This window comes from Triticum urartu, chromosome 2 (assembly GCF_003073215.2).
Source record: "Triticum urartu cultivar G1812 chromosome 2, Tu2.1, whole genome shotgun sequence".
In the NCBI taxonomy this organism is placed as follows: domain Eukaryota; kingdom Viridiplantae; phylum Streptophyta; class Magnoliopsida; order Poales; family Poaceae; genus Triticum; species Triticum urartu.
Window position 1 is genome coordinate 432,176,016 of NC_053023.1, and position 16,348 is coordinate 432,192,363.

The 16,348-nt window shown below is 44.8% G+C and overlaps 1 protein-coding gene across 1 annotated transcript; it reads right to left on the reverse strand.

Annotated features, from left to right (window-relative positions):
* Window positions 1-348: 348 nt before the first annotated feature.
* Window positions 349-12,985, reverse strand: LOC125537692 (poly(A) polymerase I). Its single transcript, XM_048701019.1, has 13 exons — window positions 12,687-12,985; window positions 12,482-12,592; window positions 11,209-11,306; window positions 10,693-10,779; window positions 10,377-10,507; window positions 10,224-10,296; window positions 10,077-10,122; window positions 9,870-9,979; window positions 9,647-9,754; window positions 9,506-9,565; window positions 2,085-2,146; window positions 1,605-1,917; window positions 349-1,016 (listed from the first exon to the last, which is right to left on the reverse strand). The coding sequence occupies exons 1-13, from the start codon at window positions 12,868-12,870 to the stop codon at window positions 792-794; spliced, it is 1,608 nt and encodes a 535-aa protein (XP_048556976.1). The 5' UTR covers window positions 12,871-12,985; the 3' UTR covers window positions 349-791.
* Between the last annotated feature and the right edge of the window lie 3,363 nt (window positions 12,986-16,348).

Sequence of the window (16,348 nt, forward strand, 5' to 3'; positions counted from 1 at the left end):
TATGGTACGGTGGACTTGACCATCGCGTTCTGAGCAAAACGTACTTACCTACTCCCCCTGTAAATAGTGATTTAAAACGTGCCTCATCGATGGTCTTTCATACACAAGTCAGACGGGTGATCGATCAATACTGTAGTACTCCCTCTCTCTGTAAAGAAATAGTGAAATAAACAATTTTATATTTCTTTTATATATATATATATTTCTTTAAAAAGGGAGTACCAGTCTAGCTTTTGACACGCAGCTGCAGGAGAAAATATCCCATGGTAAAATACTCGGCCAAAAATCACACCCAGAAGCAAAAATCGTCGCGTTATGAAAAATATGGAATTGCAACACCGTCCGACATCATAGAAACAGAAACTATTATTGCACTAGCAATTTTTTGCAACTATTCCATGCAGTCTGGGCGTTAGTGTGCAGGGGATACCCATAATAGAATAACAGCGTACCAGAAAGTAATTTGAAATGAGATCCACAGCTTTTCCAACAGATAAGAAAGAAACATTGACTCGGGATAATCTGGGAAGAAACAGTTGCACCCAGAAAAACCGAGCAGTTGCTAAATCGGGACCAACTTAAGTGTACACCATAGGCCACGATGATTAACAACACATCATGGTCATGGAAGCTGAGTTTAACCCCATCCGACCCAGCAAATAACATCTGCTGCTCTCCTTGATTCGACACGGCAGGTCAAGTTTGGGAAGCTCCACAAGCTTCTATTGCAAGCCATCGGAGCATAAGCTCTCGGCAGCACAAGTCTCTTTAGGAATCCCAGAATTGATCGTTCATCTTCTAGAGCTGTCATCTTCTTTCTCCAGGTTCGGGGGGTATATCGTGTCAAAGACAACCAGCGTGAAGAGATTTCTTACTTCAGCAGGTGTACCATTTGCTAAATTGTGATAATCGATATTTCCATCGCTTTTTGGTTCGTAACCAATCTCCTTTTTTCCATGTTGAACACGCTCAATTAATTTGAGAACCTTCAAGTATGCTTGTAGTGGGATAAATACCTAAACCGGAATATGTACCAAGATGGCATAAATCAGCATCAGTACATGGAGCATTACAATTGTCACCATCTAGAATAGATAAAATACAGTAGCATGGCTGCAGTTCATCTCTACCAGTGCTGGCAATGTTGTGCGTGTAAAGAGGTAAAGAACTAGGAAATCTTAGGATGCATGCGTTAGTTCAGGAGCGGCTATTCCTGGCTAAGTGACTACTCCTACCTGTTAAAATACCATGCTTTATAGGCCATAGTTAATATTGTTACTGATAATATGAGAGTTCTCTTAGACCAGAGAGATGTTCTCCCGTGCTTGAGAGATAGTCCCTCCGTCCTAAAATAACTGTTTTTGATTTAGTACAACTTTAGGCACGGAGGGAGTACTTAGATACACCACTACCCAGAAAGATATCAGCATTAGTTGAAGTTATTTGAAAAAGGCTTTGGGCCAGCCTCAGGCTTACCCTTACAGAGTTGGACAGACTGGGGCCTGGCGTTTCAGGCCTGTCCCAAAGCACAATATTTCAACAGGTCTACTTGCAAGCAGCAAATAACTAAACTAAATATGGAGGGCAGAAGAATTTACACTTACAAGATCTGAGGACGGTGCTTGAGGGATTTTCGCCATAGCATTTGCAACATAATACTCGTCAGTCATTTCAGTTAATGCCTGCCTCATTGAGATAGCAAGGTCTTTTACTTCAGCTAATAACCCTTTTTTGCCCCGCATCCGTGGTTCCAAGAGCTCTGCAAACCCAGCATCATGTTGACGGTTGATTGATTGTCCAATATCCACTGCCAGTGGCAGATCACCTCCAAGGTATACAGCAAGTGCAAAAGTAGCCACCACCAAAGGATCCCGTGGTTTGCGCACCAATGCCTCATGGAACGCTAAAATGCTTATCCTGTAGAAACAACAATCAAATAGAATGTCATCTTAGCAAGTAGTACTGAATCCCACGGATAACATTAAGAGTCTGGAAGGATGTATACTTCTTAGAATTAGAGGTGTGGAATCTGTATAAACTGATGAGTTGTACAGAAATAACAAGTTGAATCATTCAACTCTTACCATAAACTATTATGGCATGGCCTGTTAGGTGCAAGAAAACTATCCAGCTTAGAAAATAGGACCTGCGCGCACAAGATGGTAAACTTAATAGACAAATCTAGCAACTAAAGCCAAATTAAAAAAATATCCATAGCAATGCCACCACAACATGGAATTGCCTCCCAAACAGAAGGAACGCCACAATCTCAACTTAGAAATATTTTGCAACCAATCTATTATATTGGGGACCAGCTCTTTTGGCCGATTGTGAAAAACATATTTAGACCCTAACTAGCTAGGATTGTCAAAACATATGGGTTCAAGATTCTGGGAGAATCTGGGGGAAGGTCTGATTCTCAAGATTCTAGGAGAATCGACCAAAAGAACTGGGCTCCAATATAATAGGTATGAGTTATGTTTGATTCAATTGAACTAGAGCATCCAAAAAAATGGACTCAAATGACTGGGAAAATAAGTTCGAACCTATAATCTCTACTATTAAAGGAGGATCGAACGTCGTGATGGTTCGACCTCCCCTGCGCTCGTACGTAAGTTCTCCCGATCCCTCGCTACCGATTCCCGTGTCCGTCCTCCTCCCCTCGCGCAAAAAAAAAATCTTCGCATGAAAAAAGAAAAACGACCGCACACAAAATCAAACCAAGACCCACGCGTGCAGTTACCCCACCCACGACTCCCACCACCGCCACCATCGCGTCGATCCAATCACCTCGCCTTCGTCCTCGTTCCCCTCGCCCAACCCCTCGCTCCTCCCAATCACATATCTCTCCTGATGAGAAAAATTGTCACCGCCGTCCCTTGTCTTACCTCAGATCTTCCCTCAGAGGTCGATCTCGGTACTCCTCCACCACGCGCCCGCCTCCTCCCACGACTGTGGCCTGGCTTCTCCTCCTCCTCGCTCACAATCCACGTGCCCACCGCGCTGGCATAGGCGCCGACGCAGGTGACTCAGGCGCCCACCCTCCTAGCACTCGGGCACCGCCCACGCATAGACGCTGGCGTCAACCGTGCCATCGAGGTCAAGGAGTCCCTCGACCCAACCCTTGCCTGCGTCGGTTGCTCCGCCCGTCTCGATGGGATCGGTTACTCGGTCTCGAGCATCGGGCTCATCTCCGGCGAGTACGGCGTCGGTGCGGACGCTGCGGTGGACAGCGAAAGTACGGGCTAATTGCTAGCTCGTCCGAGTCTTCAGTCCACGCCATCCTGCCGCCTCTCTCTGCTGCACCGGCGCCCACCGCGCACTCCGCATGTTCTTCGACAAAGGCAAGGATAAACACTGAATGTCAGTTTGTCACCCCTCCAGAAGCAAGGTTGTCATCCCCTCTATCTCTCATATTTTTTTTACATCCTTGATTCCTTGTCACAGTGCTGCTCTGTGTTGCTACTGTTGCATGAATGAAGTGACATGCTGTTGTTGTATGAATAAAAATGAGCTGCTGCCTTTTTAATAAAACTAACTTGTTTGCAGATTCTTGTATGGGCAGAAGAAAGATAGAACATGTTGGCTTCCCTGTTTTTTTTCTATCTACAAGCCTATATATGTGCCTTGCCATCAGAAACAAAATGAGTAATAGGGGTTGGGGAGAATGCACATTCTGTAGTTAGCTAAAGAACTAGCTTAAGGGATAGCAAATCAATCATGTTTATGAGTTCTGAACTGCAGGTTGTAATTTAGATGACGTTTGTTATAACTCTGCTGCACATTTTTAGAACTAGACAGAGGGAAAGGGAGAGCTGCTAGCTAATACTTGAGATTCAAGGTTAATATCTGAATGAAGCAGTTTCTGCCCCCACAGACCCTTCAAACAAATCTGTACCGTGCCAGGTATGAGGGAATATTGTTGTGATATATAAAAATACTTGAGATGTTTCTGGGTGAAGCCGTAGCTACCAACTATGCTTCAATTTTTTTTACTGCTTCATTCATTATTCTTTTCAGTGAACTATAATCAATCATGGTGATAAACTCATCATCTTCCCGTTGAGTACCCTGCTGGTCTGATAAAATATGAGCTGGGGAAATAGAGATGACAAATGCTATCACATTGCAAAATCGTTCTACTCCTAGATTATTTACATATTATACTATTATATTCAATACAAGCTTTATGAGCATTTTAAATTACTTAATTTAGGCCTTGTATTTCTTGTAGGATATATTAACTCCGCCTATGTTGTCTCAACATAGCCGGTCCCAAGCCCGGGTAAAGGAGGAGGGTTGTGATAGGCTTGGCGAGCCAACGTAAAAACTCAGCCACTCTTATGGAGATGAAACCCATAGAAGGAGAAGATGTCTTAAGCTTTGCTCTAGCCTACAACATGATTGTAGCTAACACCCTCTTTAGAAAGAGAGAATCACATCTGGTGACTTTTAGTAGTGGCCAACACTCTAGCCAGATTGATTTCATCCTCTCGAGAAGAGAACATAGGCGTGCGTGCCTAGACTGTAAGGTGATACCTGGAGAGAGTGTTGTACCCCAGCATAAGCTGGTGGTTGCTGACTTCCGCTTTCGGATTCGTGTAGATAAGCGTGCCAAAGTCGCTAGAACGAAGTGGTGGAAGTTCAAGGGGGAGGTAGCTCTAGCATTCAAGGAGAGGGTCATTAAGGAGGGCCCTTGGGAGGAAGGAGGAGATGCGAACAATGTGTGGACGAAGATGGCGACTTGCATTCGTAAGGTGGCCTCGAAGGAGCTTGGAGTGTCCAGGGGAAGGAGAAGCGAAGATAAGGATACCTGGTGGTGGAATGATGATGTCCAGAAGGCGATTAAAGAGAAGAAAGATTGCTTCAAACGCCTATACCTGGATAGGAGTGCAGACAACATAGAGAAGTACAAGATGGCGAAGAAGGCCGCAAAGCGAGCTGTTGGTGAAGCAAGGGGTCGGGCATATGAGGACCTCTACCAACGGTTAGGCACGAAGGAAGGTGAAAGGGACATCTATAAGATGGCCAAGATCCAAGAGAGGAAGACGAGGGATATTGGCCAAGTCAAATGCATCAAGGACGGGGCAGGCCAACTCTTGGTGAAGGACGAGGAGATTAAGCATAGATGGCGGGAGTACTTCGACAAGCTGTTCAATGGGGAGAATGAGAGTTCTACCATTGAACTGGACGACTCCTTTGATGAGACCAGCATGCGTTTTGTGCGGCGAATCCAGGAGTCTGAGGTCAAGGAGGCTTTAAAAAGGATGAAAGGGGGCAAGGCGATGGGCCCTGATTGTATCCCCATTGAGGTGTGGAAAGGTCTCGGGGACATAGCGATAGTATGGCTAACCAAGCTTTTCAACCTCATTTTTCGGGCAAACAAGATGCCAGAAGAATGGAGACGGAGTATATTAGTACCAATCTTCAAGAACAAGGGGGATGTTCAGAGTTGTACTAATTACCGTGGAATTAAGCTGATGAGCCATACAATGAAGCTATGGGAGAGAGTCATTGAGCACCGCTTAAGAAGAATGACAAGCGTGACCAAAAATCAGTTTGGTTTCATGCCTGGGAGGTCGACCATGGAAGCCATTTTCTTGGTACGACAACTTATGGAGAGATATAGGGAGCAAAAGAAGGACTTGCATATGGTGTTCATTGACTTGGAGAAGGCCTATGATAAGATACCGCGGAATGTCATGTGGTGGGCCTTGGAGAAACACAAAGTCCCAGCAAAGTACATTACCCTCATCAAGGACATGTACGATAATGTTGTGACAAGTGGTTCGAACAAGTGATGTCGACACTGATGACTTCCCGATTAAGATAGGACTGCATCAGGGGTCAGCTTTGAGCCCTTATCTTTTTGCATTGGTGATGGATGAGGTCACAAGGGATATACAAGGAGATATCCCATGGTGTATGCTCTTTGCGGATGATGTGGTGCTAGTTGACGATAGTCGGACGGGGGTAAATAGGAAGTTAGAGTTATGGAGACAAACCTTGGAATCGAAAGGGTTTAGGCTTAGTAGAACTAAAACCGAGTACATGATGTGCGGTTTCAGTACTACTAGGTGTAAGGAGGAGGTTAGCCTTGATGGCCAGGTGGTACCTCAGAAGGACACCTTTCGGTATTTGGGGTCAATGCTGCAGGAGGATGGGGGTATTGATGAAGATGTGAACCATCGAATCAAAGCCGGATGGATGAAGTGGCGCCAAGCTTCTGGCATTCTCTATGACAAGAGAGTGCCACAAAAGCTAAAAGGCAAGTTCTACGGGACGGCGGTTCGACCCGCAATGTTGTATGGCGCTGAGTGTTGGCCGACTAGAAGGCGACATGTTCAACAGTTAGGTGTGGCGGAGATGCGTATGTTGAGATGGATGTGTGGCCACACGAGGAAGGATCGAGTCCGGAATGATGATATACGAGATAGAGTTGGGGTAGCACCAATTGAAGAGAAGCTTGTCCAACATCGTCTGAGATGGTTTGGGCATATTCAGCGCAGGCCTCCAGAAGCTCCGGTGCATAGTGGACGGCTAAAGCGTGCGGAGAATGTCAAGAGAGGGCGGGGTAGACCGAATTTGACATGGGAGGAGTCCGTTAAGAGAGACCTGAAGGATTGGAGTATCACCAAAGAGCTAGCTATGGACAGTGGTGCGTGGAAGCTTGCTATCCATTTGACAGAGCCATGAGTTGGTTGCGAGATCTTATGGGTTTCACCTCTAGCCTACCCCAACTTGTTTGGGACTAAAGGCTTTGTTGTTGTTGTTGTTGTTATTTCTTGTAGGATATATTGTTATCATTTCCAGTTCGCCGATGATTGTTGTCTTTCTTGAGATTTAACAGCTTGTTTCTTGTAGGATATATTACTCTGAAATATCGCTAGCCATTGCCATGCTTCTGCAACACTTCAACCAATTGTTGATTATTGCCAATATTGGGAGGATCACTTAGTTGTACAGTTTGTTGCACAATTTTATGGTAAAAGTGTAAAACAATTATAATGTTACCATCAGAGTAATCAGTTTTATCTTGATTGTGGAGGTCGTCCTTTTCTGTAGAAGAGTCTCTACTGTATTCACCTTTTGCAGCTAAAAATAGCATTATGGCTTTTATGATTGACATTACAGACTCTTATCTTTAGTGCTTTTGGACTTTGGAGTAATCTTGTGGCGTATCAGCAGTGTTCAACTCACTTGTGTTCTTAAAACTCCTAACTGAGATACATATGAAGTTATTATCATGTTTGCACATACTCCCTCCGTCCCAAAATTCTTGTCTTAGATTTATCTACATACGGATGTATCTAGTCACAGTTTAGTGTTAGATACATCCGTATCTAGACAAATTTAAGACAAGAATTTTGGGACGGAGGGAGTACATACCTAACTGAGATTATCCTGATATAGTAGTTTTCTTTCCTTCCAAGTTAGTTCTATGAGTTTTTGTCTGCACTAAAATATCTTAGGTCTACAATTGTTTTTTTGTTTTGTTTTTGTGAGAGTATCTATCATTATTTTAGTTATTGCATGTTCAGGAATCAAAACTATCTTCGGTGGTCACATCCTTGCTGGGACCTACGGTGAGAAACTGAATGTTGGGGTCTATGATAGCCAAGCACCAACATGGTCATGCAGGAGTTGCCTTCTGGGGCCTTGCTCATCTACCAGAGCTTGTTGTCAGCTTAGTCTTCATTGGGACGCCAATATCTGTTTTGAATTTCTTCATGGATAATAACTTGGAGGCCCCAATGGCACTTATATCGATGATTTCCTTTGTTGGCGAGATGATGATGCACTGGAGATAGATGAGGTTGTATAAAACGAGGAGCTCCTGATGGTGATATGATTGCTGATCTGAATGATCATGTATCATGTTAGTTTGTTCTTAGAGATTCCATGTGCCTATTCTAATGCTTCTTTGTTTTGACTTGTAAGTATCTTGACATATAAAGCCAACAAAGGCATGTGAGGAGCACAGTACTGCTAATATTTCTTTTTTTCTTTTTTTCTTCCCTTTGATGGTGATCTGCAGGCATACAGAAGGTAAGGTGTCACCTTAAACGGAAGCGAAGCACAAGGTCATATTTATCACAATATGAAAATAAGCCACGTACCACGTACAAACTATTCAAAAATAATAATCAGGACTCTTGCTTTGTGGATTACAAGATGATTTTACAACTATCTCTGTGTGCCGAAAAAACTATCTTTATGCCTAAACTTATTGTTATGTGGCAATGTACAAGCATTGTTTCTGGAGGCCAATATCCCTCGAGCTATACGACATTTGAGCAACAGCATGTTACACCAATATCTCTCATGGATTAGGCTCTTTCAGTGAGGGGTTGTTAGGGCTATGGAAGGGCAATTCTATGACCATATGGTCAAACGATGAAGGAGAGCAAGGGGGTGATCACGTGTTCATGATGGCGGCGAGAAAACTCGTGAGGTTGGATCTGTGTAGGCGGCAAGTGAGGATGGTGAGCAACAAGTAAATTTGATGTCCGTGGCAACGCACGGGCACTCAACTAAAATAAGTTCGAACCTATAATTGCATTAATTGCACAATCATTCACTTAATTTTTATCAGATAGTTTCCTTTACATCTCCTTGCTGAATCAACTCCTTCATTAGAGCCTGCATTCTCGCACGTGGAGCACCCTCAATACCCTTTTTTGAGTTGCATATACGTCACGACATACATATTGTGTAAAACATGCATTGCACGTACACAATTGCTAGTAGAACTTAAAACATTGGCAAACATTTAGTAACTTATTAGTAATCTGAGTAAATTGCCCCAGTGCCACCAAAGTCTGTTCGCTCCGGAGTACAACTCACACATTACCTTTATCCAAGTTTGACTGATGGCCCACTTTTGTTAGTGAATGCACTGGGCAAAATTTGTTTTTTTTTCTAGATATACCCAAAGGAACCTTGAATCATCTCTCCCATAAACACTAATCATGCTCCCTTGGCATAGGCGTCAGTGCCTTAAGCACCTGTGCTCCGTCTGCATGTGCCTGATAGTCAAGGGCTCACACCCTTGACAGCTTGAGGGACTATAATGTATTACAATCCCATTGGATAAGGCCTAGGAGCTGAGGAGCGAGGCTTATGTGGCTAAGGTTGGCGTCGAGAATGCCCCTGCGTACATGTTGGTAGGATGACTATGGGAGGGAGGAGGATGGCACGAATAGGTGACGGCAAATATTACTTTTCTTAACCTATCAGCCTTAGTTCATAGTGGTGTTTTGGGAAGAAGTGAGATGTGAGTGCTGTTTTGAGAATTGCAAAAATCGTAGTGGGTACAGAGTAAGTTTCTCTATCAATTAAGTAGATGAAAATTAAAATGTTACTTGACTACAATCTCAAGGACCCAAACTTTATGAGTCCTCTATTAATTAAGTAAAAATGAAAAAAAAACAATGTTATTTGAGTATTCTCAAGGGCCCAAACTTTTATCAGTGAGATGTACATTTAAAAAAATGGAACTTACCAGCAACATGTTAGTCCCATTATCCTTCCTCTTAAAAAGAGTTGAAGAAAAATATGCAGCCTGTATAGCTCAACGAAATAGTTCAGCTAAAATTACCACAACAAACACCACTATATTTTGAGATATCAACCATAGCTATACCTGAAAGGGCAATAAATGTTCAAGAAGACCAAATCGCCAAAGCAACCTTAAAGAAGCTTCAGCTGAACCATAAGCAAGCATATAGTTAACCTCCATGAGTAATCTTCCCTACAAGAAGGAATCAATAAGAGACAGGCACCTGAGCTCCGTTCTTGCTTATTCAATGCATATGAGAAGACAAACATTCACAAAATATAAGCACATTGTGCATACAGGACCAAACCTTGTCAAGTCTTGCCACAGAACAGGCAAGATTTCTCACATAATAAGCTGTTTCTTTGGGAAAGCTGAATCCTAATCGAGCTGCAATTCTGATTGCACGTAGAATACGAGCTGTTAATTACAGATTGCACATTAATGCCAAATTCACAGAAAGGCAAAAATAAAATAAAAAGGAAATCCAAAAAAACAAATTTGAAGTGATACTGACCACAATCCTCATGGAACGAAGTGGCGGCGGGAATAACAGTACGAACCTGTTGAAAGGGAAAAAGGATATCATAACAAATAAATGAAATGATTCATGTTGAACACAAGCAAAGATGATGCAACTACAACAATTATCAATACAGCAGACCTTAGCTTTCTTAATATCTTCAATGCCTCCCAGGTAGTCGTAGATCTTTTCTGAATATGGATTGAACATTAATCTGCACACATTTAACATCAGCAAATATGCATACCACAGCTTGCAGTATGGAAACCAGTTATCATGTAAAGGAACACCAACCCATTAATAGTGAAGTCCCTCCCTTGGCAGTTTTTCCAGCGTAAATAATCGTTCTTGCTACAATGTGGGCTCTTTGAAGTGGGCATTTGATTGCCAGTTGACCCTCGAACGTAAGTATTAAAACTTGACACCTGCCAGGGAGGATAAGAAATGTTCAGTAGGCAGCACATGTGGCGTGAAAGGAAATCTAATTCAATTACACTCAGTATTGAGTTGGCAGCATATGCGGTGTGAAAGGAAATCTAATTCAACAACCCCCCTCTTAAAGTGTGAAAATTCTGATGATCCAGCCAAGTAAGCATGAATGTGTACGAACCTCAACAATGGAATTATTGTCATGTACATGAACTATGGGAAACCGCCTTCCTACTATAACAGCTGATCCTACAAAGGTGTCTTTCACCTGCAAGAGTTCAAAATAGCATCCTTTGTTGGTAAGGTCAACAAAATTGCTTTTGCATCTCAAATAGAATACAAATTTGTTGACGACTTGCAATGCAACATAACTGCAAAATATGACACATGCAAACATAGAATTAGAAGTGAAATTATACATAGTTTTTATTTATACCTTTCACTTATCACGGATAGACTGAAGGTATCTCTTATTTCAGATAAGGAAAAACTGCATGCATCTAATATCAAGCAAATACACTAATTATGTCTGTTGCAGTTGATTTTGACAAAACTAGTATTATTCTAGAAAAATTACTATCTACACATTTCAGTAGAAATGTTAGCTTTGACTCTGAGAAACGTATGACACACAACAAACCAATTTGTAATAGAATCACTGCATAACAATGGCATGCTCGTTAATATGAGTTATAACCTGCCTAAGATCAGCTGTTGTTATTATGTCAAAATCTTTTGGGATTTTCTTCATTATGAGATCTCGAACACAACCACCAACCAAGTACACATCATATCCTGCAAAACAGTAAAACACATACACATGTCACTGAATCTGGGAGTGCGATAACAAAAAAGTAAAATACAAATGGATACTTCACCTGAAGACATAAAAAACCTTCGGTTATCATCATGGTTTTAGAATAATAAGGAAAAACAATATTTTATAGTTCTTAGCTACCTAACAGCAGGGTTGTTGAAGTGTATATGTGGATTACCTAACCCTTTCCATTAGTCTGGACTTTGGGTTGCGTTGGCTAGTGCATGAAGCTTAACATGGTATCAGAGTCCAAGGTCTTGAGTTAAGTCCTGGCTTTCGCAATTTATCGAAACATTGCTGTTGCCCCCCTTTGTCCACGTATATGCCTCTTGAGCCATACCTCTGAGTCTATCCACGTGTTGACTTTCCGCGTCACACGTGAGAGGGGGTGTTGAAGTGTATATGTGGATTGCCTAGCCCTTTCCATTAGTTCAGACTTTTGGTTGCGTTGGCTAGTGCATGAAGCTTAACAAGGGTAACACGGTGGAATTGAACTTCCTTACTGAATAGTGGAACAGTAAAACCAGATACATTTCTTACCCATTTAATACCATCAACCATCAAGATTTTTGTAGGACTTCTAAAGGATTGGATTTTGGAGGAAATTTTCCTTTGGGGCCCTTTGGTTTGTAGGAATAGAATCCTATTCCTGTATAGGATAGGAACAAATCCTTTGTAATTCAAAGGAAAAAAAACATTATCCTAGACCAAATAAAAATATCCTATCCTACGAACCAATTGACATCTCTTTCCCTATAGGATTTGAGATACATCTCATCTCACTTCCTATGGTTTTCCTATTCCGATGAAATTCATATCCTATGAACCAAAGGAGGCCTCAAATGGTAATGCGAGTATTTCATGGAAAAAATAAAAGAATGCTATAATTTACTAGTGGTTATGTTCTTATATCACGAGAATCAAACGCTGAACCATGATATTACCATAATAGCTGTAAAGGAGCAAACTTTCAGCTAAATGATTCACTTTAGGGCTAAAAAGAAATCCTTCTATATGTATATCAGAGCCTTCTCATAAACTCAAGAACAACAGATAATATTGGTCCCTCCTCAAGAAAGGAAGAAAGACAAGATTAGTAATGACAATTCAGTGTTTCCACGATAAAAAACAAGCACACGAAAAAGGGACGCACCTCTGCTACGGAGTTGGTGGAGGACGTTCCATGCCTCATCGGGGATCATGGACTCCTTGTACCCGAACCGCTTTGCGCTGACCTTCTTCCATTCCGGCCCGTCCGCGTCGCCTACACAGACCTCGGCCCGTTCGGGGGGTAAGCGAAATCACAGTGTATCACCATCAGACCAGCGGAGAATACGCAAGAAGAGGCGCAGACTTACCGGCGGAGGCGGTCGAGGGGTTGGAGTCGGAGGGCGAGGGAGAAGGGGAAGGGGACGGGCCGCGGCGGCGTCGGCGGGGGGAAGCGAGCGCGGCGAGGGGGGAAGGAGCGAGGCGGCTGGGCCGGGAGAGCGCGCCGAGCCCGGTGGAGGCGGCGAAGCGCAGCTCCGGCGAGCGAAGCGCCATTCGGATAGAGGCGGCGGCGCACGCCAGCGGACGCGCGACGAGGGGGATGGGATAGCAAACAGACGAGACGAGGAATAGCGATGCGATGGAGTACCGGAGCTGATAGACAGCCAGCCCACTGGCAGGCCGCAGCCTAGCCCGTGGATCTTCATCGGATAGGTGGGCTCGCCAAGCTTGAACGAGCTTTAGGGCGCATTCTTTTTTTTTTAGAAGGAGTTTAGGGCGCATTCTTGGTGGGCAGGGAAGGGTGTGTTGGGTTCGATAAATTTTTTTTTCAAGAGTACGTCAAAGGCGTACCTTACTTTTATAAAAGGGGAGAAACAAGAGCACAAAATGTATAAAAGAGTTTGGACGGAAGCAAGCTTCCATCAGGAACGCACACCCTAGTCCTAGCACACCCTACAATTAACCTATGCCAACACTCTCACAAAACGTGCCATAGCCTCCTCCTCCCAAACCGGCTAGTCTCCATTCTTTGAGCTCCGCGATGATGGCAAGGGCCAGGTCTGGCGCCGTCATCTTTTGGTTGGTCCTATGGAACACTCTAGCGTTGCACTGCTTCCATAAGGCCCAAGTGGTAGCAATGATCACCGTGTCAAACCCACGCTTGGCACCCTTTCTGTAATGTGCTCTCCTATCTAACCACCACTCCAACAAGCAGTCCTCATGCTCCGGGATGCTGCCCTGCAGACTGAGCGCATCGAACATGTAGTGCCACACTTCTCTCGCGTAGACGCATTGAACAAGAATGTGCTCTGCGTTATCTTCATCTTGAAGGCACGTGTAGCAGGCAGAAGGAGCGTCCTGGTGGCCATGCCTCACTCTCCGATCAGAAGTCCATATTCGGTGTTGAATTGCCAGCCAAGCAAAATTTTGCACTTGAGGAGGGCCCAGCTCTTCCAAATGCATGCGACGTAAGGGACCCTCTCAGTGCCGAAACAGAGCCTTAGGTATGTGGATTTAGCCGTGTAACCACCGGAAGGATCGGCTGGCCAAGAGAAAGAATCTTCCGCAAGGGGCTCCCGGTTCACCATGCTGATCGCAAGATTTAGGTGAAGTAGTTGCAAGTGGCCACCAAAGTTAACTACACCGGATATGTCATGCAACCAACTATCGTTTTGCAAGCCGTCCTCAACTGTGCGACGGTTGATGGTTCTCATGTCAACCAAGGCATAAATGTACGGTGCAATGTCCTTGACCGCAAAGCCGTGTATCCACCTATCTCTCCAGAACAGCACTCTGTTGCCCATACCGACCTCAATGTGTACCAAACTATCAAAGACCGCTCGTGCCTCTTTGTCCACGGCCATTGGAAGCCCTTGCCATGGCCTCTCCGGGTCTGTCCTTCTCAGCCACTCCCATCTCACTCTCAAAGCCAAGCCTTGTAATTGCATGTTGCGCACACCCAAATCTCCGAGCCACGTGGGTTTGCACACCGAGTTCCAAGCCACCAGACACTGACCACCGTGAACTTTATCTTTTCCGGCCTAGAAGAAGGAGCGCATCCATTTGTCTAACTCCTCAAACACCCAAGCAGGGGCGTCCGTAACCATGAAGTGGTGGATAGGCTTGGCAGAGATTACAGACTTAACCAGCACCAAGCGTCCAGGACGATGCAACAGCCCTCTCTGCCAGGCCGGGGCAAACTTCTTGGCGTGGTCGATCATTGGCTGCCATTCCGCCCTAGAGAGCTGACGGATGGCCAATTGAAGGCCAAGGTACTTACATGGGAAACTCCCCATCCGGCAATGCAAAATGGACTCGACCCGATCCCGGTCATCGTCGTTCCCATGGATCATGATAGCCAGCGACTTCTGATAGTTGACCCGTAGGCCAGAAGCAGCACCAAAAGTGTGTAGCACGGATCTGACGAACGTAAGGTCCAACACCCTGGGTTTGACGAACATCGCCATGTCATCCGCATAGATCGACACTGATTGGTGGGCAGCGATGCCAGTGAAGCTCCTGCTAACACCAAAACTCTCAGCCTTGATCATGATTCTAGAAAGCACATCCATGGCGATCACGAAGAGCAAAGGCGAAACCAGGTCACCCTGCCTCAGGCCCTTGGCATGGGTGAAACTTCTGCCAGGTACTCCATTAACAATCACCCTGGTGCTAGCCGTTTTGAGGAGGATCGAGATCCAAGTGCACCACTTGTGGCCAAAGCCTTTTCTCCTCATCACCTCAAACAAAAACGCCCAGTTGAGTGAGTCGAAGGCCCTCGATATGTCAAGCTTCAAAAACACGCTGGCCTCCTTACGCGCATGAATCTTCCTGGCAACTTGTCTAACAAGAAGAAAGTTGTCGTGCAAGTGTCTTCCACAAATAAAGGCGGATTGATTAGCCGTGACTATCTCCTTCATTCTTCTTCGGGCTCTATTCGCAAGCAACTTTGCAAAAATCTTGGCCACACTGTGGGGAAGGCTGATGGGGTGATAGTCTCCCACTTCTTCGGTGTCCGGTTTCTTCGGGATCAGCACAATATGAGCGCGGTTAAGCTTGCCGAAGCCACGTCCATCACCCACATAGAGCTTTAGAAGCACCGACATAACTTCGTTCTTGATAGTGGGCCAGGCTTTTTGATAGAAAGCTGCGCTGAATCCATCCGGCCCTGGCGCCCGATCTGGGTGCAATTCTTTGATGGTATTCCACACCTCCTCCTCCGTAAAGATCGCATCAAGCTCCACGAGGTCATGCCCTACCATGTCAAGGAAATCCATATCCACATCTACCTCCCTGGCAGCGGCACGACCCAACAACTGCTCATAGGCTTCGGTGAAGATCTCCTCCTTCCTCTCCTGATGGTAAATCAATTCCCCATTATGTCTAATATGGGGGATGAAGTTCTTAGATCTCCGTCCGTTAGCCACTGCTTGGAAAAGTTTAGTATTGGCATCTCCTTCTCGGATCCATCTAAGTCTGGAGCGTTGTCTTTCAATGGTGCGTTGAAGGGAGGCGAGTTCAAGGACCGAATGCTTAAGGGACCTCCTCAACCATCTCTCCCTCCAATTGAGAACCCGGGCCTCCGTAGCTCTGTCCAGCCTATGTATGACATAGTTCGCCACGGCCAACTAAATTTTGATGTTCCCCGCCTTCTTTTGGCCCCAGGCTTGAAGGGCAGAAGCGGTGTTCCTGAGCAGCTGATCAAGCCTCTTGAAAGGGTCAACAATATCACCTTCACACACCCATGCGTCTTTGACAGCCTGCTCGAATCCTTCCAAACAAGTCCAAAAGAGCTCAAAACAAAACCTGTGCTTCGGGCAGAAGGGGGCCGAAGCGGAAAGATGGAGGGGCGCGTGGTCCGAGATGTTGGTGGAGAGAGCTTGAAGCAGCACGTCCGGGAAACTGAGATCCCAGTCCACGGAGACAAACACCCGATCGATCTTGGTCATAACCACCTGCTCTCTCTCGTTAGACCACGTGAACCTCCTGCCATGCATGTAAATCTCTTTGAGTTCATTGTTGTCCACGAACG